Below are 25,449 nucleotides of genomic sequence, written 5' to 3' on the forward strand. Positions count from 1 at the left end.
ATGCAACATAAACAAAGTTTGATGCACAGAACTGAGTCATAATCCCTAAAAAAACTATTTCTAAATTATTCCCATCTTTCCATTTCATTGCCTATATACTGTGTTCCATAACTACCAGTACAAGAAGATCTATTAATTTAAACTCACTTCCACCCGATAAGTTGCAGACTTTGAAGAAAGCAGCGTGTCGATGACATGCCGAACTGAAATCTGGTAAAAATGCTGTGCAACTTGAAAAGATCAAGGCCCAGAGGTCACAAAAAACACAAGCAGAGGAAAGGCAACCAGTAAAAGCTCATCAAAAATGATACAAATACAGTTAGAGGATGTTATTAGCAATATCCACTTTATTTGCCATTTCCAAATAACTCACAAAAAATGAACTGAAATGTAAGCTTCACCTCTTGCATTCACAAACAGGCTACATTAGTGGTTATGCTCAGAAAAAATAAGTAAACACGAAGGAAACATTTAACCGATGGCTCACATACAACCATCCAATCAAAAGAGTTATCCATTTTTATTCCGAGGGTATTTATATAAAAAGGCAAAACAAGTTATTTGTATACCCAGTAGGACAGTTTGCTCAAAGCATTCACACAAACATCTGTTTTAGCATCCAGCTGAAATTTTTGGGCCTTCAAGTCTATGAAATTATCCGTGATAACAAAGCAAAAAAAATGTAGGAGACGATGAGGGAAAACGGGAACGAGACGTTTTAAGCGGGTGTTAGCGGTGGACACACAGCTGATGGTGTAATGGAGGGCCTGCCGTTACAAACTGGGATCTGTACACCAGCTTCTTAACTCTCTGGAGGTTTAGCCCTTAGAACATTTTGAAACTGCTTTCCATGTTTTCTCGTGCCGTGGCTTTCTAACATTTCGGGTGCGGCCTCTTCCTTCCCAACCCTCTCCACTGTGTGCTTTGTCGATAAATTCTACATCATTCTACATAATCTGCACTGTGTGCATTCAGCATCAACTCAGGGACTCTACCAGATAGCGCAGAGTGCTTTTACATCTGATTAGTAAACTATTTCATTACCTTTAGATTATGCTGTTTTCTGGGCTGCAACTTGATTCAAGCTTAAGTGCACATCTTTTTTTTTTTTTTTAAATGTAGTTTACAGACACCGACAGCAATCTGAGCTGCTTCCAAGTGTCACATTTCCTCTGTACAATCGTTTTGCATAGACTCCACATATTTACCCTTCGGTTAACTAACATGCAGATGGATCCCAGTGGAACTTGGCAACAACCTCCGAGTTGTTGTTGGACTTCATTTAAACATTAAGAATGAGTTATTTAAAAAATAGTGGGTAAAAAGAACGACTCAGTCATACATTAAGAGATGTCAAGGTGGGGTTTTTTTAAGCTATTTTTTAAGCTTTTTAAGCTAGGGAAATCTGCTACTATGGCATTATAAGACAGGACAGCCTGGCACAAAACATAGCAAAAAGTTTTAAAAATAGAATGTCGAGTGACTTCTAAACTCTGCACAGCACTGGGAGGCTAAGATTACAGGCAAACAGGACGAGTAAGTGGGTTTTATTCACATTCACAACGGACAGAGAGGCAACAGTGACGCACTGCACAAGAATTACTAAAAGCCCTCAAAAACCTTACATTTCTTTCCAGAATTAAATCCTAATGCTTCCTCTGACGGCCCCGTTGATCGTTCCAAAACTGTAATGTTATAAATACAGTTGCAAATAAAGTGATCTACCTATCACCGTGGCAAGCTGTTGTTCTCTTGAATTAGTTTGTGGGCACTTGTTCGTGCAAGCTAGCAGTTTCTCTTTGGTGACTGACGGCAACGTTTTCGTCCAGGCATCACCTCGCCTCAGAGCCTCGTTTTTCCAAGGTTATCAGCCTTCAAATTCATCCATCCATCCATCAATTTATTTCCACTTTAAGAGATGCAATTAAATAAAAAAAAAAGAGGGGGTAGAAAGTAGTGGCTTCGAAAGTTGGAGACAGGTAAAAGTTAAATAGGCAAAAAGATATCTTTACATGTCTGGAAGCAATCTTGTCTTAGAAGAGCATGTAAAGGATGTAGTGGTATGGAATCACCTCTTATCAGAGCACCAGGGATTCCTAAATAAATAAAAGGCAATGGAAGTCATGATCCAAGCGAGATAAAACCTCTGATCTGAAACGTTCGAATAGAAGTAAAAGTGTTTAAAATGTTTGTGCATTCGAGAAGACAAAGTGACCGTGAGAGGGGAGAGGAGAATGGGACCATTAGTGTGCTCATTTCACAGTCCGTAACATACACGAGAAGGGGAGAATAACTTAGAATTCACAAACAAATGTAGTGACAGTAAACATACCACACAGGAAAACTGAAGTGTAAGACGACAAAGAGGAATGGCATCAAATTTGAGCTCTGGCTTGGATACGGAGTGTCTCTGAAAGAAAATCCTTCACATATTCACCAGCGCTGCTGTATGTACGTTTCCTCGGTGGCACTTGATGAGCCGTAGGTCGACACTACGTAGCCTAGCGAGGATGTCTGATTCACTCTATGGATCGGGGCTTTCCGGTTACATCTTTCCTACTCAAACCTCTTCTCTGACACTTTCTCTTTCTTTTCTGCTGAACTTGCACTGTACAGTTGTCTGAAGGTATACACGCCGAACTCTACAACGAAACGTTTAGGGTCATTTCAGGGCTTAGCCTCTTCTCAAGCTTTGACCTAAATTTAAAAAGAAAAACACCATCCATCGATTAAACTCTGTAATGTTGTCAGAGTAAGAGAGAGGACATAAATTATTTGGAGTGTCAGCACATAAAAAGTTAGAGCTATCAATGGTGTATGGAGTGCCGCCGTACTACTCCCCGACGCAGATGTCCCGTTAGCCGGGAACAGAAAGTCGTGGTCAGGGTTTGGGCACAAAATAAATGCAAAAGTCTGAGAAATGTATATGTACAGAAGCAGCTAGCCTGCTCTCTCTCACCACTATAAAATACAGCATCTCTCTCGAATTCTCTTGGCCAAACTTTTACTTTTCTTCTTCCCGTTCTTCTCTTTGCTGTCCTCCATCTTTCTCGCCCGGATCTCTCTCATCAGGTCGAAAAACACCTGTTAAGAGAAGCAAGGGGTCACATTTCTCTGTTTGCTCCACGTCAACACGGCAAACCTGTTGAACCATCAGCAGGCGTGACAGACCTTGTCCACGTTGGCGCGGGTTTTGGCCGAGGTCTCCACGTAGCACACGCCCCACTGCTCTGCGCGCGCCTTCGCCTCGTCCGCGCTGACCTGCCGCCGGTCGTCCAGGTCCGACTTATTGCCGACCAAAAGGAAGGGCACGTTCTCGTCCTCCTTCACTCGCAGAATCTGCTCCCTGCAAAAAACAAATCGCGTGAACACGCTGCTGCTCGAAATTCTGATTCATATCATGGCGTGCCCAAAAAAACGAGACGTGTGACAAACCAAACAGAGAAAGAAAGCTGCACCCGGACACAATGGCTGTGTTCTAAACCGCATACTTCTCCTACTACTCATACTAACTTTTTCAGTTAGTATGCGAGTTTGAGTAAGCGAGAAGTTTCCGGATGCATACTAGATTGGCCGAAATGTTGGGTATGCATCATGAGGTTACTACTCATACTCAAACTACCCAAAATGCAACGTAATGTGATATCGCCGATCGTCATTTCCTGTCAAAACGGCAGTTTCAAGCTAGCTACAACGAGGGTAGGTTCACTTCCTGTTTTCAAAACAAAAGCACCAATTGTATCGTAATGGCTTTCCCTATGATAAAAGGCAACGGGTATTTTATTTTGTGAAAATAACCGGAAGTGCTTTGCTCACTGCGGCTAGCTTTAGTAGCGCCGAATTCATCAGAAAAAAATTGTAATGCATTGTGGGTAAACGCTCTGCATACTGTCTGATCGATGAGTATGCAGTATGGAAGTATGCCGTATGTAGTATGTAGTATGTACAATGTATTATGCGGTTTCAAACACAGACAATGTTTGGCTAAAAACAATTCGTGCCACCACACCTGAAGTCCACTGTTGCTGCAAACGACTCCAGTTCTGTGATGGAAAACACGCAGAGGAAACCTTCCCCACTCCGGAAGTAGTTATCCCGAATGGCCGCGTAGTCCTCTTGGCCGGCTGTGTCAAGGATGTCAATCTGCACCTCCTCTCCATCCAGCACCACTTTCTTCCTGTAACTGTCTGCTTTAGTGGGCTCATAGTCTTCAACAAACTATGGAGGGAGAAAAAAAAAAAAACATGAGAATCATCACCCGTTACGGCAGAAAGATGACCTCCGAAAAAACCGGCGTGACACAGGGCGCTCACCTCATCGTACATGAACTGGAGAGTAAGGGCTGATTTCCCCACTCCTCCGCTGCCCACCATGATCACTTTGTGGAGGGCGAGGGAGTTCTGCCCCTTTGGCTTTGCAGCTGCCATGACTCTGAAGAGCGCAGGTGTCGGAGGGAGAAAGTTCAAGGCGGCGAGAGGAACTGCGAAGGATTCCAGGTGCAACAAGCGGCTCGGTGATAATTCCTGTGGAGATTAAAAAGGGAGAAAAGAGACGTTGCGTCATCATTTCCAAAGCTTTCATGTTGTATTTCTGCAGGTAGATTGAGAAAGAGGTTAGACTCCAAATGTGGCTCAGCCAATGATTCACAAGAATACATTAGAAATGTCCTTTTTCCACCTGAATTCCTCTCTACATACGCGCAGTCAAGTTTGCAACATAAAGGGAACCACTGCTAGCGACAGCCCTGTTTACAGAAACTTTAACAATCCACAATGAATGGGATGAAAATATTCAAAGCATGCAGAGAAGCCTCTTTATCCAAGCCTACGTTAAGTGGTTGTGACCCGCAGGCCCTCAGGCAGCGCTCGCTGCATTTAAAAATGACTATTTCACAAAAGAAATGAGCGCACTTGTGAAAACAACCACGGGCAGATAACGGTTCATCTCTGCATCCAAAAAAAAAAAAAAAGGCAAATCTCAAACGTGAAATGAGCAAAACCCCTCGTGAACAAGCTCCAGACGTGCTCGCCATTCTCTGAGCCCGGACCCATTTAAGATGGACTGAGGGAGAGTAAAACAACTGCTCCGTGGTCTCGACTCGTAAAAACCTGGAATTCTTGTTGGAAATCATGAGCAGAGACACAAAGTGTCTGAGGTAAACAGTGCTGCTTCCCATCTTCAATGATCTTAGCACTTTTTCCCCCCCTGACAAAATAAAAGTTTAAAGGTTTGCAAAGCATTGCATTCTGTCCCAGATTTTTCAGGTTTACGGAAATGGATAAGGAGAAGTTTTCTACCCCAGAGCGTGTTGAGCGCTCTGCAGATTCCACCGGCCAATGGCGGGCCTGTGAAACACATTCAGCAAAGATATCAAATTCTAACTTTCTAGGTAACATCTGGTAGTGTTTCCACATCTGTGACGGTGAATCAAATCAGACACATGCTACAGCTATCCTGTCCACGAAGACTATGAGAAAAGCCTTTTTTGTCCAGAAGTGTGTACGTATGTATGTATGTATGGTGAGGCCCCCTTTTCCTTATGACAGGCCAAAGCAGACCTCTGGGGATCAGGAGCAAATGTGGGAATTCTGCCAGTACATCATTAGACAAATTAACAAGTGATCTATGGACTGGCTGTCAATATATAACGATTTAGTACAGAAGGAAATGTCCTGTTCAGCCTAAATCTGATCTCTCTACAATGGACAGTTTCAGAGCTTTAAGAAACGTTTGAATCATAAAGATTTTAATACAAAGCTACTCTATAAAGGCACTTAATGCATGTTAGGAAGAGAACTGACGCTTTAAAGTCACACAATGTCACGTAACAAACTAATCTACGTTATCAACACTTAACACATTAGTAACGGCATTAACAAGGACGCCAACAGTATGATGGGCTTTAGTCTACATTGCTAACTGAGCATGAGGCAGTTTCATCCGTTATAATAACAACCACTGTCACAAATAATGTATCCGACTCTAAAAAAATCATATTAACTTGACTGCAAGTTAGCCGGTGGCAGTTTAATTTTTATTAAACTAGCTAGCGGGCTGACAAGTGGGCGATGTGGCTAATAAGCTGCCTAACCCACCAGGCAGGTAGTCACCACCTGCCCCTTAATTAACAATCACACAAGTTCAAACTGACTGTAGCGGTTCAGAAAACGCCCAAACGGCAACAAATCTTTAAAATCGAATACCCAGCAACAGATGCTCGGTCGATGCTTTCAAACTCAGCAGTTTCTTCGTTAGCAAGCAAAGCTGGCTGACCACACAGGGAAAAGGCTAGCAAGCGATAACGAGCAGCTAATCACAACTAAATGACGTGATACAAAAACAAAAAAAAAAAAAAAAGGAGAGAAACGTGACCCGCAAGACTGTTAAAAGACCTCGGTTTGTGAGACGAACCACCTACCGGTAAATTAAACTGTTCACTTTGGCAAAACGGTCGACGAAGGCTGAGTTGTAGTGGCAAAATAAAGAGTCAGCTAGCTAGTTGTTAGCTCATGGCTAGCTCTGTGGCTAACTCCAGAGACTTGGCTGGTAGCTGTTAGCAGCAGACTGACTGCACGTCCTGTGGGCTTGGCTCAGTCTGACAACGCCCGCCTGCCTGGGAGACCGCTAGACAACAGTCAGTTTTACTTTTGTTCAAACCGATTTGTCACTCATTTAAAAAAAACTAAAAATCCATTTACTATGGGTTTGGATAAACTTACATAATATTGGTGTCAGTGTTAATGTTTGGTAGCTAAACATGCATATTAAGGGAAATGAAATTGAACGTGGATATAAATAATTAATTGGCTAATCCGCATAAATGGTGGCATGTTTGTCCAGGAAGACAATTGAAATACTTTCAAAAGCCAAGTAATCTTAGTTTAAATGGGTTTTTTTTCTTTGTTTTTCATTACTTTCTGCTAAAATGTTTTCTCTTCAAATCCAAAAAACACAAGTCCAGTGTGTTGTAAAGATGTAGGCTACAAAATGGCCTAAAACTGAGTAAAAGGTAGATTAAGGGTGAAGATGCTAAGTGTAATGTTTTCTTCTTCTTCTTTGTTTTTAGTGATGAAGGAAAAAAGCTTAATTTCTAAGCTGCACCATAAATTTGGAGAGAAGACCTGGAATGAAACTTTTAAACTTGTCCGAAGATGCATGGTGAGACAACACTACCTCTTGTATTTCCTTTTTTTTTTTTTTTTCATAATCTTTACAGTCTGGTTAGTTCTTATTCGAGTGAGCAGTAGATGCTGGTCACAATGGGCTCTCTAAAACGATGATGTGCTGTGAATCGGGAACTGGATGGTGATGCCCTCCATTAGATCATCCATACTGAAACACACACGTCTTTGTTGTTTGATCAGCAGTCTGTGCACTGGCTGCCATCGCATCTCTTTTTGGTTTCACTTATCGGCCACATTGCGCTGTATAAGCCTTTATAACAAAACCCAGCTGCTTGACTGTTGTTTATTTGTGTATTTGAACGTTTAATTCTGGCCTTTCTGGCAGGAACTTTACTACCGCTGGCTGTAATCATTTCAGCCCTTCGGTGTTTGCAGTGATTTCCATCTCTTGCCCCATATGCAGATGTATGACATTTGGTTTGAAGGTTTAGTTTTAGGTGTCCAAAAATGCTGGGTTTCAGTAGCACAAAGATTTCAAAGTGCTGAAGCTCTGTGAGCAGAGAGTGGGTTAGTTTTCCTTACATTGGTCTTGGGTGGAGCAGCAGGGTAGATAATGCTTGTGGATTAATTCAAAGTGGAGTTTGGCAGTGGTCAGTCTCTGGAGTCTGGTAAGGAAACTTGATTACTTGGTGGTCCTCAGTGATGTGTGGTCCAAAGGGATAAGGCATCTGGGGCTAGTTATACAACTCTCTGCCAGCAGTGATCATGAAGAGCTGTGATTTGCAAACTACAGGCTCCAGTGCACAGTATATTTTCTCACACAAACGTCCCAAAAGGTTGTTTTTATTAAACCCACCCATCCCAAAGTACGAGGCATCCAAATGTCAACATTCCCCTTGCCACGGTGTCACCCAGCTTGTGTTCCCCGGCGGGATGGACAGACCGGACCAAAGACTTGTACACACAAGGCTCACGCTGCAGCACAACTGGGCCATTGTTGTTTTTTTTTCCTTCCCTTTGTCCCATAAAAGGAGAAATCCAGAGATGAATCCAAACCCTGTGAGCCACTGGTTAGATCCCTGGAAAGGCTCCAGGAAGTGCTTCACGGTAGAGAAACAAATATTCATTCAGTCATTCTCATTGCGTTTTAATGCACAAATCTCTACCTCACTGTGTTTCTGTATGTTTCAGCGCCCTCTACGAACATCACGGGGTTCCGTTTGGAAATGATAGCCAAGCAGCAAGGGTACAGATTTCCTCTCCCCATCATTTGTGATGCTATAGAATCTATATGTGCTTATATTATGGAAGTTTTTATGTGCCATCAGTTTGAATATGAATGACTTATATTGAATTTTTACAGCATCAAAATCAGACTTTGAATTTGAAAAACTAACAATGTAAAAAAAAAAAATCAATTTCTTAAAGAAAAAATTTAACTTAAAAAAAAAGAACCAGACTTAAAATCCTGGTAAACAGGGAGAAGCAATCGATCCCTGTCTCAATTCATCCAACGGCAGCCAATCAAGTCACGCTCCATTGGACAGATCAGCCATGTCCACCAACGCGGGTGATGGTGCTTCGGTGAGTGAGTTTACTTTATTTGCCATTTGTGTTAGTAAAATTGAGTAATAGATATTACTAATATCTATTGAGCTGATCTGTCCAATGGCAGCCAATCAATTTTATTTTTTTTTTATAATTTTTTTTTTTACACTGTTGGTTTTTCAAATTCAAAGTCTGATTTTGATGCTGTAAAAATTCAATATTAGTAATTCATATTCAAACTCTGATGGCACAGAAAAACTTCCATATTATACTCCTACCACATCACCCTTGCTGTCCTTCATTATCAGACATCTACATTTCTTCTGTCTCGTGTGGTTCTGATAATACACCGTGGATCCGGATTCATGCTTTCTCCACAGGATGGGTTTTCACGTTACGAAGGACACGTGCTACCTGACGGCTGGCTTATTCTACCTGGAGGTCTTATTGCTGCCATGTGGTGGAGTGCAGGAGGTTAAAGTGGCTCCACACGGAGAACCACCTGCTGTAAGCGGACTGCACTGTTTCCAATAAACCGATTGAAGCGTTCTGTTGCTCTGCCTGCTAATGAATTGAATCTATCTCATAGCCAAGCGAGTCACTTCTGCAGCTGCTGAGGTAGGGGGTAGCGCGACGGTAAATTTACATGTCTGACATTCTGCTTACTTCAGACTGCGCCTTTATCCTCTAAACCACAGAGACCAATGTAAACACTATCAATTATAACATAAAGGGAAGTATTTTGGCTGATTTCCCTGCTTTTTTGCTTTCGTCAAAGGTCCAGAAATTTTGCTGATTTCTCAATGAAGTTGAAATGCCTTTTAACCCAATACGACATCCCTGGAGACGAGTATGGACTCTCAGCATATTAATTCTCTGAAGATTCAAGTCTCCTGTGGTCATTTAGCAACTTCTGTTGCTTTTTTTTTTCCCCCCAGTGAAATCAAATTCAAATTGTTGGCATCTCTACAATATCTTGGGAAAGACTTGCAGCAAATATCAAATTTGCCAAGGTGAGTAGTGACACAAATGAACTTATCTGGGTCGTCCGTCAAAACAAAAATGATCAGAAGCTGTTTTCATGACAAAATATGATCCGTTTTGACAAGTGTAGCATCTTATCTGTGTTTTTTCTCCCACTTTTTGACTTCACATAAACTAAACGGTGAGAAAATAGTCTTTTTTTTTTTTGTTTCTGCTTTCAGGGAGCCAAAGTACAGCAACCCCCAAATGGACTTGGTTAACAATGGCAGAGTTGGCTGCCTAACAGCAGGAAAACAAGGTGCGTGCAAAAATGTATCGCAGCTATGTGTGCACATTTGATCATTTTTTATCTTTTAACGAAGAAAACGTCCCCGTTTTAGATTGTCCTCTGACTGTCCAGTTCTATATCCACCCAAGTGATGGGAGGGACGCTTCAGATTCCCGTAAGATGCTGACTTCAGTTGTAATTTCTCTGCTGAATAATTCAGGCTGTTTGAAAGTACAGTTGAAGTTGACAAACTCCTCTGAAAAGCGTTTAGAGAAACTGATCTGGAGCCGGCCGTCCAGGCTGCTCAGGTTACGGTTGGCGTCAGCGAAGTGACCCACAACCTTCAGATGGCATCTGTGATCCCTCAGCCTCCTCAGCTGGATCCTCAGGGGTAGAGCCTTTTTTAATTTAATCTCTCCAGCAGCACTCTGAAAACTCTAGTTGTCGGTGTTAACAGTGAAATTGTGTCCTGGGGCAGATGTCCCGTGTTTACTCCACTGAGCGAGGTGCCAAATGAGCAGTTTTCCGCCTGTTTCCTGCTCAGACTGCAGCCGGCAGTGTCCATGATGTCGTCATTCGTTGAGAGGTTTAGATCCATCGCAGGTTAGGAAAAATGTTGCAGAAAGTGTCCACATTTTTTCTCTCTTTGTTGGATCATCACTTCTCTAGTTCTTCCCCTGTGATTTTATTTATTTATTTTTTTGTAGCTGTGACAGTACCAGTTGCCGACCTGCAGTGGGCACCATTACCCAAGCTTCTGATGAGAGGTTCACTGAGGCCAAACAGCCACTGGGAGACATTAGATGAACAGGAAATCTTTACAGTGGTACGAACACGCTGTTTTACTTCAGTTTCATCAGTGAATAATTTGTCTAATGTATAAAAATCAAATCAAAATCCAATTTATTTGTAGCACATTTCATTTACAAAACAATTCAAAGTGCTTTACATGAAATAAAAGCATTGCTGCAGGGAGTGGAAGAAGCATTAAAAATACATAAAAGAATACACAGAGAAACAAATCAAATAATTTAAATGAATTTAAAAACGAGCAACAGTCCAGATAAATTCAAAGATAGCGTGCAGGTTTCATGCATAGACACATGAGAACAGAAATGTCTTTAACCTGGATTTAAAAATGTCTCCATTTGGTGAAAGTTTAATCTCCACTGGCAGTTTGTTCCACTTGTTTGCAGCATAACAGCTAAATGCTGCTTCTCCATGTTTAGTCTGGACTCTGGACTGGACCAGCTGACCTGAGTCCTTGGATCTAAGAGCTCTGCTGGGTTTATATTCTCTGAACAGATCACAGATTGTAAACCATCAGCAGGCTTTTAAAATCTGTTCTGTGACTGACTGGAAGCCAGAGTAAAGATTTTAAAACTGCTGTGATGTGTTCAGATCTCTTAGGCTGCGGCTACACGGAAACGTTTTTCACTGTAAACGATACTTTTTCTTATCGTTTGGCTGTCGCGGCCACACGGCGCCGGCGTTCCCACTACCCCAAAACGATAGTTTTTGAGAACGGGTTCCAGAGTGGGAAAGTTTGAAAACGAGGTCGTTTCGTTTCCATTATTACAGCGAAAACGTTTTTGCGTCAGTCAAATGTTGACGCTGTGAGACTTCTCTATTGTCTCACAGCGTGGCGTGACACAGTGGCATGTGTACTTCATCGTTTCATCGTTTTCATCCGTTTTCGTCTGGACCTGAGTCTTTACCGCAGCGTTGCCGTGTGGTTGCAAGAATTTTCGTACCCGTTTTAAAAAAAAAAAACTTGTTTCGTTTCCGTGTAGCCGTAGCCTTAGTCCGGGTTAAAACTCCAGCAGCAGCGTTCTGGATGAGCTGCAGATGGTTAATGCTCTTTTTGGGAAGTCCAGTTAAAAGAGCGTTACAGTGATGGAGTCTGCTGGAGATGAATGCATGGATGAGTTTCTCCTGGTCTTTTTGGGAGAGGAAACCTTTAATTCTGTTGATGAATGACCAATACTTGTGCACCCAGCCTGTTCCTGGCGGTGTGATGCACAGTTATGTTCTCCCTGGAGCTGCCTGGGCTGTGCCTGCACACAGAGCGACTGTGGTGGACAGCGTGCCCTTCAGCCACCCGGCCCACGTCCCAGCGCTGCTGGAGCTCCTGCGCCACCAGTGTGCCATCAACACTCTGCTGAGGAGCTGTTTCCCCGCTGAGACCACCGGTCCAGCTGGAGGGAGACTGGAGCTACAAAATCCCGCTCTATGTGGAGGTGCCAGTCATTTTATTTATTTATTTATTTATTTATTTTAAAGAAATGTGCCTGAGCTTGTTATGCGACGCTTTATTGACGTAAATCCCACCAGGCTCGATGTGTGACCTGCGTTTTGAAGTCCTTCCTGAGTCTGACACCAGCTTTTCTGTGACCTTCCACCTGCCCCACACCAACTCCCTCGCTGTTTGTAAGCATTTATTATTTGGACTATTTATGCAAAGATTAAAGTATTATTTGTTTAATGGCAACCAGGGTCGGAAGCTATTTTGAGGGTTAATCCATCTTAATGATTTTCAAGCAAAGGTGGCCGAACATTCAGAAAAAGCAGCTACTTCTGTTCTTCTCTCGTCATTGTACAGTCAGCTGAGTGCATAGGCAAGGCATCTTTATTTATATAGCGCATTTCATACCACAGGCAACTCAATGTGCTTTACATAAAGACAAGGCATTCAAAAGAATAGCATAAAAACAAGCAATTTAAAGAGAATAAAAATGAAAACACAGTTAAAAGCAATCAAAGAAGAGGGGGAAAAGAAAAATAAACAAAGGCCTTTTGTGCTGCATCACTCTGGGCTGTTTGAGGGTTCAACAGATGAGGAAAGTAACTGTTTGGTGCAGCCCTGATGTCAGCTTGTGAGACTGAATTAAAACGGTATCATTTATCCGAATGCTTTTAGGTGATGGCATGCTTTGGGATGACATTACAAGGTGGACTGGCTTGTGTTTACAGTGCTGGTGAAGGTATGTGATCTGCATCAGATCACCTGCAGCTTGTTTGGAGGAGGAAGGTCTGATCCCTCTCTGGATGAATACATCTCCACGGTTGTGAAGCGGTATGTTTACTCAGCCTAACTTCTTGTCCGAGGCCACATGTGTAAGTGAATAGCTTTCAAATTGTATTATTTTTTTTCCTTCCACACTCAGTTGTATGTCCATTCCTGTGACCATGAGGGCATTACACAGCAGGCTCGAGGAGCTCACCTCAGCCCCACTTTCTCCCAGCCGCCCGGCCGCCGCAGAGGCCTTAAATGACCACTCGAGTCCTTCGAGCGCAGCTGGGACAGACGCCGACGCGGAGACGGCCACGCTATCCCAAAGCGCCACTGTGCCAGAGGATGGCGTCGGTGTTTCTGCTTCAGCCTGTTGTGCCGAGACTGAAGCCAAATCTGAGCTTCTTCCTGAAATGAATAGCAGCCCCTCTGTCAGCCCTTAACCGCTCGCTCCTGTTGGCCTGTTCCCTCACTGGATGGATCCAAACAGTTTATTCTAATCAGGGAATATGTGCTGCATAATTTTTTTTTTTTCTCAGTTTAAGATGCTAGAGGTGGAAGCCGTCTTACTATGCATTCCAGTGAGGCAGAGATTGCTGGCTGTAAAGGTCTGAGGTTTGGCGTTTGACCTGAGGGCCAGGAGCCCAGTGGCTTGGTACCATGGGAGCCAATCGCAAACGGTTTCAGGACATTCTTCATGGCTCATCAGAGCAGTATGGAGCAGTACTGCAGCTCCTAAACACTCTTGTAATGTTTTTATTTTTTTCCCCTTTCAGAAAATAAAGTTTGGTATGATAAAGAAGTGACATTTGGTGTGAAAGCGTGGGAGCTGGATACCGCTGCGGGATGGAAACTTTGCAAGAAGAAATCTCTTGATTGCTGCTGTGGGGAGCCTACTTGTGCTTTTTCTGGGTCCCTGCCAGGACATCTACCAATATAGAACAAATGACTACTCTGTACAGTAGTAGAAACATCTTACTTTCTAATGCAGAGAGGAGTTTGACATGGAAAAGAGAGAATTGTACGTTTGCAGATGATCAGCGCAGAAACTCTTTCAGCAGCGAGCACACGGGGAGGGATTTAACATGTACTCCGAATATTTGCTCAACTGTCACCAGCGGACAACTGGCTTTGTCTGCCGCCTTTACTTCTACAGATCCAATGACCTGTATGACTGCTATTCTTAGAAACATTCCTACATGCGTGCTTAAACCTCTCTCTTCCTCCACCGGGACTATATTCTCCGAATATTTTGGAGATTAAGTGTCCTCGGTTCTGATTGGCTGTGAGGCAGTTCCTAAAAGGGACACCTGGTAACTTTTGGGTTTAAACATTTTGTAAAGTATCTAACAGAATAACTTCTTTGGGTGTCGACTTGAGCCGAGTTTATGCGCATTTTGAGGGCTCCTCGAGCCAAATCGGCCGCAACATTGCATTGTAACATGGGGCCATTTCATCACTCCTGACTCATAGTTTTCGGTCCGTTTTTGGGGCGAATCTTTTTTTCTTTTATATCCACATCTCCTTCTCTGGTCTGCGGTCTCTTTAAATCCCAATCCAGTGGACGGGAGTTGCGCGTCCTCGCAAACTTGTCTGGCCTCTAGAACTGCCCGCACTCAGCCTGATAAACAGCTGCTTACCATTTAGGGAACTTCACCAAGTTTTCACCGACCTCCCTAGAAATCGGGATTTTTTTTTGTGTGTGTGTGTGTGTGTCCACCAGCTCAGAGGCTGCGGATGTTCACATATAGAGTCTCCACCGCTGGAAGCACAAGTCTGGATTCTAGGTTTGCGTAATGCTCAGGCGTCCTCTGTTCAACATCTGGATTAACTATTTGAAGTCAGATCTAACGGCCCTGCACCAAACTCTTGCCCGTGCTGCCTATCTTTATGGACAGACTGCCTTTTTTACTCTGGAGTTCAGCTTGATGACCCGAGTTTTTGCGTATAGATTATGTATTCTTTAAAATGGGTGCGAACAATGGAAAACAGTACGGGAGCGAGGGTAAGTGCTGCCACAGTTACTTTAAAACCCATTTCATTTCTGTTCCTTTTTGAGGAGACCACCCTTTAATCTCAGTCTGTGTACTCTAGGGAGGAAAAGCGGCCGTCATTATTGCGACTTCTTCTAAGACGGGCACTAAAAATAGAAGAGCATGAAGGGTTTGAGCTTCCTCGAGTTTATCCCCAGACATCAGTTAGCTTTGCCTGAAACTAGCACCACTCACTTTATCTTTCATTTCCTCGGTCTCCAGCTTTCTCTCGGTGTGCGCGCACACTTTGAACCCATTCCCCACGTCGCTCATGTTGCTTTTTGAGGCCAAACATCAATTAGCTGTTTTATTTTTTTTAAATGCATTTTTGAATATGTGCAACATTTATATTTTTCATAAAAGACAGGAGAGTGACATCTGGTGGTCATATTTTCATTCGTTTTAAATCTCCTCCATGTCTCGGGGAGCTGACTCCTCTTCCTTCTTTTTGTGTTTTAGGTTTGAGTTCAAACTTCTCCTGGAGGATAATTAAAAACCTCACAGGTGTTGGCTTGAAAAGCTCAAGTTTAAATGAGTAATGTGAAGGTGGTTTAAACTTCATATATGACTGGCTTGGCAGCACATTGACCCACCTGGGAGCCCAGTCTGTGTCCTGCTGGCTTTTAAAGCAAAAGCGTTTCCCTGCAGGTCAGCTCGAGGTGGACCAGAGGACACGAGCGTTTGGGTGTCTTGATAAGAGCCAATTCCAGAGATTTTTGTCCACAATCCCAGAGCCTGCAGTTATTGGACTTGGAGGCCATTTTGTGCATACTGGTCAGGCCACATGATCTGTGTAAAAATATGTAAATATGTCTGATGCGTTTGGCACCCTGGTGAGACACTGAGGGCCACACTAATAAACGCCGTAGCTGAAGTTTCTTGCTGCGGATTCACCTTGATCTTTTATGCAAAATGAACAGTCGAGTTGATAGAGTTTTTATGATGTTCAGTAGCCCCTGCAGCTGATTGGGACTGTAAATCTGTTTAGGTTGAACATCAGAAACTGGAGAGCTGAGAGGACAAGTGAACAAAAAGGATAAAATCCCCATTGCTCGGCACTTCAAGGAACTAATAAATTCTGACTAAAACAGTCATTTCCCAAGGATTGATGAGATGCGTTCACTATCTGTCTCACAGATGTATTCATAGAGCAGTTTCATTTAACAGGAATGCCACTCAGATTCAATGAAACACAACATTAAACCCTCTTTTTTTTTAAGACATTCTGAACCTGAAGTCTTTAACATGTGGCATCAATGAACGCAGAATATCAGCCCAGCTGGGCGGCCAAAGCAGTCTCCAGCGCCTGCAAACAGGGTTTCGACTGCATTTTTCTATTCATGCTATTCCCACTTTTCTCTCGCACACATTTCAGCATTCAGAAAAGGAAACTGTGGCCCAGCTCGACCAAATCCATTATTCCTGCCCCCAGAGCGCAGATGTTTGTATAAATAACATTCCAATGAGCTCTCTTCCTAAGTCAATAAGGCCAGAGAAAAGGTTGGAACTCGTGATCTTTGGAAATAACATGTGGTCTAGCTCCACCTTAGAATTCAGTCTGTGAAGGTACATGAGCAGAGTCTCTAACGCTGAGCTGAAGCTGACTTTTATGGAGCTTTAAAATGGAAGCACACATTCCCGTGTATGTAGTGTCTGACAGACAACATTTCAGCGTTATCCTCAGTTTATGGGTTCACTGGAAAGATGTCCAAATGTTTTTGAGAAGATCTCTCTGAGGTTTTACACTGTTCAAAACACTCGAATGTGTCGCGGGCAGGTTGTCTGGAGGGTGTGGCTCCAGCTGTTTGGCTGGAGACTAAGTGGGGGTCTGATTGTGACGCCTAATGCTTCGAGTTCGGGGAAGTGTTCCTGAGGAGCAGGCTGCAGAGGTTTCCTTTCGCTGTCCTCGGCCCCCCCTTTTTTCCGACTTTGCCTTCAGACTTAACTGATGCTGACTCGAGCAACATCACTCGAGGCTGATAATTTGATTTTTCGGAGCCACACTTCTTGACACACGTGGGAGATTTTGATGCTCGTAAACATGTTTAGTGGCTGCAAATGAAAGTATTTATGCTCTATAATTACCTCACAATATTGTAGTTGTCATTGCATGAAATCGGCTTGTGGTTGCTCATGGCGTGATGGAAAAAAAAAAGCCAAGGGTTAAAACTGAAATACACCAGTTGCTGTTCTGGTGTATCTCTTTAAAGAGATAGTTTGCCTCTTTTGACATGAAGCTGTATGACATCCCATATTAGCAATATCGTTTATGAACATTTTCTTACCCCCTGCTGCGTCCTGTGAGCCGAGTTCCAGCCTCGTTTTGGCGTTGATGAAAGTAGTCCTGTTAGTTGGCTGGGGCCACAAAAATAAAGCGTTTTTCTTCTCAAAGCAATATGCGTTCAAAAGAGTAATACATTTGCATCACAAAATCGTTCTCCAGGAAAAAGTCAGACCTCACAATCGCTTGGCGCTATTTTCTCTCCCTTCATATCACTGCGTGCTGCCGCCTGCCGACAGCCGCACCTGTTACGGTGTTTACTGCTCGGAAGCAGGGGACTGCTCGGTCTGCTCGGTCTACACAGCCCGCAGTGATATGAAAGGAGAGAAAATAGCGCCAAGCAATTGGGAGGTCTGACTTTTTCTGGTGAACGATTTTGTGATGCAAATGTATTACTCTTTTGAACGCATATTGCTTTGAGAAGAAAAACGCTTTATTTTTGTGGCCCCAGCCAACTAGCCGGACTACCTTCGTCAACACCAAAACGAGGCTGGAACTCGGCTCACAGGACGCAGCAGGGGGTAAGTCAAAATTCATAAATGATATTGTTAGTATGGGATGTCATACAGCTTCATGTCAAAAGAGGCGAACTATCCCTTTAAGTCTCTCTGCGTAAAATCTACTCTTTTCACCTTTTCCATATGGTGTTTTTATGTGTTTCAAGACATATCCCAAGGATTTCTGTTTTTGAATTCGCAGAGCGCTCCCCACGGCCTTAGAATGGCGAGCTCAGACAGCCTGAATGTTCTACGTAGACTATTTGGAGGAACCAGCAAAAGCTCGCACAAGCGAGATGGAGCAGCTGCTGCTAAAGTGGCAGACATGACACGTGCTGTTTATGACTGTGATAGCATGGAATTAGGTTCTGTAAGCATTCATGTCTTGTCCAAAGATGATAAAGTGGATTCAGTTTATCAGGGAGACATAACCACTTTGAGCAGGCATGTCCACCGGCTGAGGTTCTCCACCAGTTCTGGATGATGCAAAGCAAGGCAGACCGGTGTCGTCTCCTGAGAGAAAGAGCTTTCACCCTTGCAGCGACTCCTCTTCCCCGCTCTTGAGTTTGACCCAAAAAGAAAACCCACTGGGTTTTGCCGCTAAACTTATTTGAAAGACTGACACTATTCCAGCCATTTATCCAGGAGACACAGCTGGTATTAGAAGCCATGTCCATAAGTTTATTTTTCCTAATGGGATTTCTCTCTGTCCCTGTCGGGGGGGAAAAAAGCCACGAGCAGCGCCGCCAGCAACCCGGACACAAATCTGTATTTTAAGGGAAAAAAACACTCTGTGTTTGGCACACGGTTCTAAAAACCTATGGGGCAGCAGCAGCGTGTTTCCCCAGAGAGGCAGCTACTCCATTTAGGACTTCACAGACTCCTCCGGAGCGATGAGTCCTGGGCAGACGGTCTCTTTCCTGGGAAGGAAGTCATTGGAAAAGGTGCGGCTGTACAGGTGCGCTGCTGAAAGTGAAATAGAAGGTGATGGATGAGGAAGTGCTGGAGCAGGACTTTAAATATCCAGCATTTTTATCAGTAATACAGCATGTTTGAGCTGTAAATGCATGCTAGTTCCTGTCCTCACTGCAGTTCTGAGCAGGCAAACTTTGACTCTTATCTCCTCTGAACAAACTGCTTGTATTTGTGATCAGAAGCCCTCCCCAAAGAGAGGTCTTAACATCACTGTTTTGTCCTTTTTTATGCATTTCATGTCCTATTTTTCTAGCCTAAGAGCATGGTGTACTATGGATAAAAAGTATTTTAAGGTCATGTCGTCGAGCCGCACACGTTAACACCGGACCGGCTGCTGCAACACTCCGATCTGTTGACAGTGAATGGCAAATTCTGCCACTAGCAATGCAAACTATAGTGTTGTGAGTTGATTCGAGACCATCAGAACATTGAACTGCAAAGCATCGAAATTTGAACGTCAACAGGCAACCGCATACACCCTTTTGGGGCTCCAGAGAAAGGTATGCGGACTCTGATAAACTCTCTTGAGTGATGCTGCTTGAGTCAACACAAGGAGGGACTGGAGTTTATTTTTCTTTAAAGTGGAGGGAGTTGTGGAGGCAAAATATCTGCTACTTGCACAAAACACCTGCAGAGGAGCAGCATTCTGGATAATGTGGGCATTAGAAGACGTGGTGCAGCTGCTTTTTCTTTTGTTGCTTTTCGAAAGCAAAGCAAAGCCAACCAAGTGCCCTTTTTAAGATTTACAGCTTTAATGGGTTTGTTGCTGACTTAAAGTATAGCAGTGCGGTTATTATCGCTTTATTGTGTTGGAGACCGGTGTCTTACAAGTGCAGAATTCTGCAAGCCATCAGTCCACATCTGTTTTCAAGTGTGTATCTCCACAATTAATTACACACGAGTCTCAACTATGCAGCAACCATCCAGCAGCGTATTATATAAGCATACGACAGGGAGCGGGAGCTTTTTGGAAGCTCGTTTTTCCACAAAAGATAGAAAAACGCAACCAAACAGCTCTGGAATATTCAGAACATATCTGAATATAATGAGCCAGCACTTCAGAGTGTCCCTCATGCTCATCCTATAAGAGTGTTGCTCTCGGCTCTGTGTGATGGCTGAATATGGCGACATGTTGCTTTTCCTCAACATTCATATTCACAACTTATTCCGGGAGGTGTGGAGTTTGTGTCGCTGTGCTTGATTTGCATGTGGGTGGGACTGTTTGAGAGCACCTTCCCGGGCTGTCGTGCTCATTGAAAGGCACATGCTTACATTCAGGAAAGCCACAAAGCTGCATTTATAATCTGACAAAGGAATGAAATGCCATAAACAACCTCTCCGCGAGTTGCCTGCAGTCACGGCAGCGAAGGCCGCCGTGCTCCGGCTGCATAGGCACACATTCGCTTTTATTAGTTTATTCTTATTTACAGCTCCTGTGTCGTTATGAAAAAATATAAATCCTACATCCATAAAACAAACACATCTCATAAAGGAAGAGTTTGGAATTTATGTAAAGCCAATAAAAAGGACTTTGATGTGGCAGTTGAGAGGCTGTACGGACTCCGTGACCTAAGAAGTATGCTGCCGATGATATGTAGTCATTCATTAAATGCTTATGTCTTCCTCCAGAGCGTTTCCTCACTCGTACTGTGTGGAAGTGAAGACTGAAGAAGGATTTCAGGGGACTTTATACTTCTTCCAGATATCAAAAATGGATACTAACTCAAACAAATCAGCAAAAACTTTGTGCGTCTGCCAAGACCAGCCAGCTGAGGAGCATAAAAGTCAGAAAAAAGCAGGGAGGGATAGGCTTTATTTGTCTTTAAGCTCCGAGCCTCCTAACCAGATTAAATACATCATTAGAGTGGAATTATCTCTTACCGACTCTCCTCAGAGTTTAAACTTCAGAAGACTGTTTTCTTAAATGAAAGAGAGTTTTCAGAGGCTTAAACGTGTCATCAAATAAATGAAAACATGCATCAGAAAGTCAGTTTGTCATCTCAGTCCTGTTACAGTAAATCCAGACACTTTTGCTTTTCTTCCTTGTAGGTAAAGGGAGCTCAAGCATCTCCTCTGACATAAGTTCGAGCACAGATCACACACCAACCAAAGCTCCGAAGAATGTGGCTACCACCGAAGGTAAGGCATCTGGTGCTCATTAACCAAACTGCCCTCCCTTGTTCCTCTCCTCCTCCTCCTCCCGACGCTGCCTTTTTGGGAGAGAAACCTGTGTGTTCCTGGGATAAGCTCAAATTGAAAACAAACTCACAGCTCCCTTCAGAAGTTTTTTTTTTTTTTTTAAAGCTTTCAGAATTTCTTGAGCTTTGTTTTGGAAGAACGGGAAGAAACACACGGACACGTACGCACACTTTTGACTTCTCATTGTGGAAGAATGCTTATCTAAACTGTATTCGTATCAGGCTCAAAGCGCTGGCAGGGAGGGAGGGAGGGGCGCAGCCTACTTTCTGAGGGGTATGCAGACGCATGACCCCCCCCTCCATGAATCTTATTTATCAAGTATGGCCTATAAAGACTTAATAGTTTATTGTAAACATTACACTTTCCATGTTTCGGGAATTATTTTTATTTTTGTTTTGAAGCAAGTCATTAAATGCAAAATGTCCAACATCTGAACAACAGTTTGTACTTAATGTATCAATGTTACCACTAAATGCAAATAAACAGAGAGAGACAGCTGTTAGAAGACTTTCTTCTGCAGGTTTCCTTCTGATTTCTTTTTTTTAACATATATTTAGCGGCAGGATGTTCATAATAATGAATTATGAGAGGCATTTTGCGTATTAAGAGCGACTCATCATTTATATGTAAATAAAATATAAAATACTCACAAGAGTTCCTGATTATTTATTTATAGACTAAATCCATCCTCCTCTCTTTATGCAGAAAGACTTCAATGACTCTGTCATACAGCTTGAAAAAGGCACATGAGATTAATGTTTGTGTAAACGAGCAACTGAACAGGTGAGGCTCAGGCTTCATGTAAACCTAGAAAACGGGCTGCAAAGTGTTGCTTGTTGTCCAAGGATTCTATTCATTCATTCTTAGGCCAGAAATATACTTGCTTTTGATTATGGATACATGTGTTTATCCCGGCTGCCTCTTTGTTTGGAGCATCCCTTGTGCCCATCCTCAACAATTAGCACTACGAGCTTGCAATTTTCTGCGTCTGTGCTTGCAAAGCTCATTTTGCGTAAAAAGGGTCAATTTAAGGGTAAATGTCAGTTATTTTGTTTAATTTAGAGACCCCTGTGGTAGCTGCACTACCCAAAATTGAATTTAATCCATTAGCAGAACTAGCGGAAATGTCATTTTTCTGTTCCACCACTAATTCGACTGCGACTGAAATGGAGACTCGTCAGACCAGGCAGCGTTTTTGCAATCTACTATTGCTTATTGTGAGCCTGTGTGAATTGTATTCTCAGTTTCCAGAGGCGGACCTGGCTAGATTTATTACCATCCCTTGCCCCCCCCCCCCCCCCCATTATATTATTTGTATTATTAAACAAATAATATTATTTGTATTATTTTATTATATATAATCTTAAATACAAAAGGTACAAAAAGATACCTGTTTTTGCGCTCGTGCGCCCTCACATAGAGTGCGCCCTGGGCGGCCGCCCACATTGCCCATTGCAAAAACCGGCCCTGTCAGTTTCCTGTTGTCAGGAGCGGCACCCGGTGTGGTCTCCTGCTGCTGCAGTCCATCTTCTTCAAGGTTCCACGTGTTGTGCGTTCAGATGTGATATTCAGCCCATCTGGCGCCAACAACCATGCCACGTTCAAAGTCACTTAAATCCCCTTTCCGTTAGCGGAACTAGCGAAAATGTAATTTTTCAAATATTATAATTATGTTGTAGATATAAGTTAGTGTCTCTGTTATTGATCATTTTATTTACACATGCACAAAAGCTGTTAAATAAAGACATGCCTATTCGAAATTATTTTTCCCATATCGCTTTGGCGCCCCCTCTGGTGCAGCCCCTATGCCATATGGTGCATACCCACTTTTTGCGCCACTGGAGGGATGTGTGCGTGCTTCAGGAGAGTGAGTGACGGTGAAGGTGTAGGGAGTGGAAACGCTCGGACGCTGCTGTTACTTCCCTCCACAAAGCTCTCTGGCTCCCTCGTCATCCTTCCCTCCTGCTCAGGCAATCTTCCAGCCTGGAGAGTTTCTTTTGGGAAATCTTTGTCAGGAGTGTATGTGTTACAAATGTAAACTGTATGTTCACTGTAATGGTTCAGAAATACTTTGCAGCTGGCTGAGGCTTTTTGAAGCCTTCTGTCAACAGCTGCCTCGTGCATAGATCAGTTGGAACCATTTGCCAGTCAAAGAAAAAGGTTTTTTTACCAGAACGGAACATAAAAAAAGATATATTTCAGCCGTACTGCTGACAATATATCAAAATGTGTTTTGTTTTTTTTTTATTATTAAAAACACTGATATAACCCAAACATCTTCACCATTAGAACCAAGAAAACAGATTTTAATTATCAAAGAGGTAGAAAGTGGGAATATATTCTCGATGGAAAGCAAAGTGAGTTGGATTATTCTGGCCACAGATCAAACCCTATAAAGCTGATAAGTCTAATGGGCTGGTGTCCAGGTCCCTATTTTTGGGGGTGGGCCTTCTGCCTGTATGGTAGCCTGGACCTGAAGCCTGTCCTGTTTTTGCTTTGATATTATTGTAAAAGTTCTGATAAGAAGCGCTGATCAGCAATCAGGAGTGATACCCAGGTTACAGGTGTTTTTAAGATCACTTTACAAGGTCAATGTTTGGTTCCTGCAGGCTGCTGTTATTCAGGTTCATCTGTATAATTTTCTTCATCACTTTCTTCATTACTGTTACATCTTGATGACCAAAGTGAGTTTGGGCTTTAAGGATGCAAGAGTGCTCCACTGTAGGGAAGAGATGGGCTGGGTTGGGTCATTTCCACCAGATTGGCATAGAATGATGTCTTTCACTAAACATGGTGATGGATGTTGAAATCGGATGGGGTTAGCAGAGGTGGGTGTGTGGTTGGTAGTACATTCATAGCCTGCTACAGAGAAGCCCAATACACCCCTAATTTTATTGTAAGCAAACATAAGTGAGCACACACACTCCAGGTGTTAAGCTGCCACTCACTTTGGATGATGGCCCAATCCTCACGTAGACCTTTATGACTCAAACTGTAGCTCTGTTTGTGGTCTCCACCCTTTCCTGGAGGAAAAATGGCTTTTTAGCTCGTGATTGATGCTATGTTATCCAGCAAGAGGACTGAGGAGATGTGTGAATGTTCCAAGAGTGAAACTCTGTTTTCAGCTGAGCTGAATTGCAAAGTTGGACGATTACATTCCCATTTCATATGATCCGATCCTGACTTTGAATGTTTAATAAAGCGGTTTTAAAACATGTCAGTGAAATCACGATGAGCACCCTGTAGCTCATTTACAACACATTTGAATGATAGATTTGAGCCATTATATGAAAATAAATCTTAAAAACTAGGGCTGGGCAACGATTAAAATGTTTAATCTAATTAATCCCATGATTTCCCCGATTAATCACGATTAATCGCATTTGTACGGAAAATCCAAAAATGAATTCTAAAGTAGTGTATAGCTTTTAGCATTTAGTTTTATTTTAAATATGCTGCCATATGAATGAAAGTGCCATCACATTTGTTGTGCAAACACACTTTTAACAGCAGCATCTTTCTGTAGTTTTTATGTAGAAGCCTCGCTCCACTGTCTGTTTCCTTGAATGACTTGCTGCTATCAGTTGTGTGTTTTGCCTTTAAGTGATATTTTAGACTGGAACTACTACGCTGAGAAGACAATTCAACTTGGCAGTGTTTGCAGATGACTTTGGTTCTGTCGACTCCGCCGTCTGGAAGAACTTTAAAATGAAAATGGCAGAGTAAAAGTTCCGTACCCTTCTCCATGTTTGGTGGATCCGCCGATTACTTTCTTTTCCGGTTCCGCAGCAGACAGCAGCAGACTTTTACAAAATAAAAGTCTGTGAGCAACAGACTTTTACAAAATAAAATAAATAATAAAACAGGGGTGCTGCGTGTCGTTCCCCCTCTCCCTGCCCCCTGTTTCCTGTCTCTCTGAACTTTCCTATCCATTAAAGGCACAAAACCCCCCCAAAAAAATAATTAAATAATGAAATAAAATAAGATAAATAAATAAATAAAAAACTGCGTTAATGCACGATAAAATATTTATCGGCGTTAAATAATTAGCGAGTTAATAATAACGAGTTCAACCCCCTCAACCCCCCCATACTGCATCCCTCCACCTTCCTGCTGCATTTTCTGTGACTCATGGCCTGCTTTGCACACTCATACTCATATACAATACACTCCCACTGTTCCTCTCGTGCATTGTCATCACCAATCTTAAATTTGCTCTGGCATGGTGAATGTAGTATCGTCGTGGTTTGGCGCTGCCCACAAGAAAACAAATAGCAGCTCCAGCCTGTGTTTATAGCTGTCACTCAGCTGAAGATTTCAAGGTGTTTCTCAGAGAGAGAAGCAGGAGCGGAGGGAAGAGAACTCAAGGCCAACTCCTCACGAGGCATCACATGTTCTTTCAGTTTCACGCATGATGCGTGTCAATTACTTTGTTTGAGTGGGGTTAATTCACTAATTAGCCTTGTGAGATGTGGGGTGAGATGCATGTGTGAGTGTGCTGTGAAAGGAGGCGGCTCTCTGAAGGCC

General features: G+C 42.9%; 3 protein-coding genes across 3 annotated transcripts in view; 2 read left to right on the forward strand and 1 right to left on the reverse strand.

Moving 5' to 3' along the window:
- Positions 1–319: 319 nt before the first annotated feature.
- On the reverse strand, positions 320–6,597 carry ralaa (v-ral simian leukemia viral oncogene homolog Aa (ras related)). Its single transcript, XM_075452312.1, has 5 exons — positions 6,419–6,597; positions 4,314–4,523; positions 4,010–4,218; positions 3,172–3,346; positions 320–3,084 (listed from the first exon to the last, which is right to left on the reverse strand). The coding sequence occupies exons 2-5, from the start codon at positions 4,425–4,427 to the stop codon at positions 2,962–2,964; spliced, it is 621 nt and encodes a 206-aa protein (XP_075308427.1). The 5' UTR covers positions 4,428–4,523; positions 6,419–6,597; the 3' UTR covers positions 320–2,961.
- Positions 6,265–14,156, forward strand: med1l (mediator complex subunit 1-like). Its single transcript, XM_075453068.1, has 16 exons — positions 6,265–6,634; positions 7,067–7,158; positions 8,156–8,231; positions 8,316–8,370; positions 9,053–9,195; positions 9,411–9,522; positions 9,611–9,685; positions 9,878–9,954; positions 10,037–10,099; positions 10,189–10,315; positions 10,403–10,527; positions 10,632–10,750; positions 11,924–12,164; positions 12,259–12,354; positions 12,898–13,000; positions 13,092–14,156. Coding segments are annotated over exons 1-16 (1,794 nt in total). The 5' UTR covers positions 6,265–6,633; the 3' UTR covers positions 13,381–14,156.
- A 142-nt stretch (positions 14,157–14,298) lies between these two features.
- The window catches only part of LOC142369902 (F-box/LRR-repeat protein 7), a 34,354-nt gene continuing 23,203 nt past the window's right edge, over positions 14,299–25,449 (forward strand). The window contains exons 1-2 of the mRNA XM_075452311.1: positions 14,299–14,942; positions 20,773–20,862. Of these exons, the coding sequence (XP_075308426.1) occupies positions 14,906–14,942; positions 20,773–20,862 (127 nt within the window). The 5' untranslated portion in view covers positions 14,299–14,905. The remainder of the gene's footprint in view (positions 14,943–20,772; positions 20,863–25,449) is intronic.

The sequence above is a fragment of the Odontesthes bonariensis genome, chromosome 20 (assembly GCF_027942865.1).
Source record: "Odontesthes bonariensis isolate fOdoBon6 chromosome 20, fOdoBon6.hap1, whole genome shotgun sequence".
Classification (NCBI taxonomy): Eukaryota; Metazoa; Chordata; class Actinopteri; order Atheriniformes; family Atherinopsidae; genus Odontesthes; species Odontesthes bonariensis.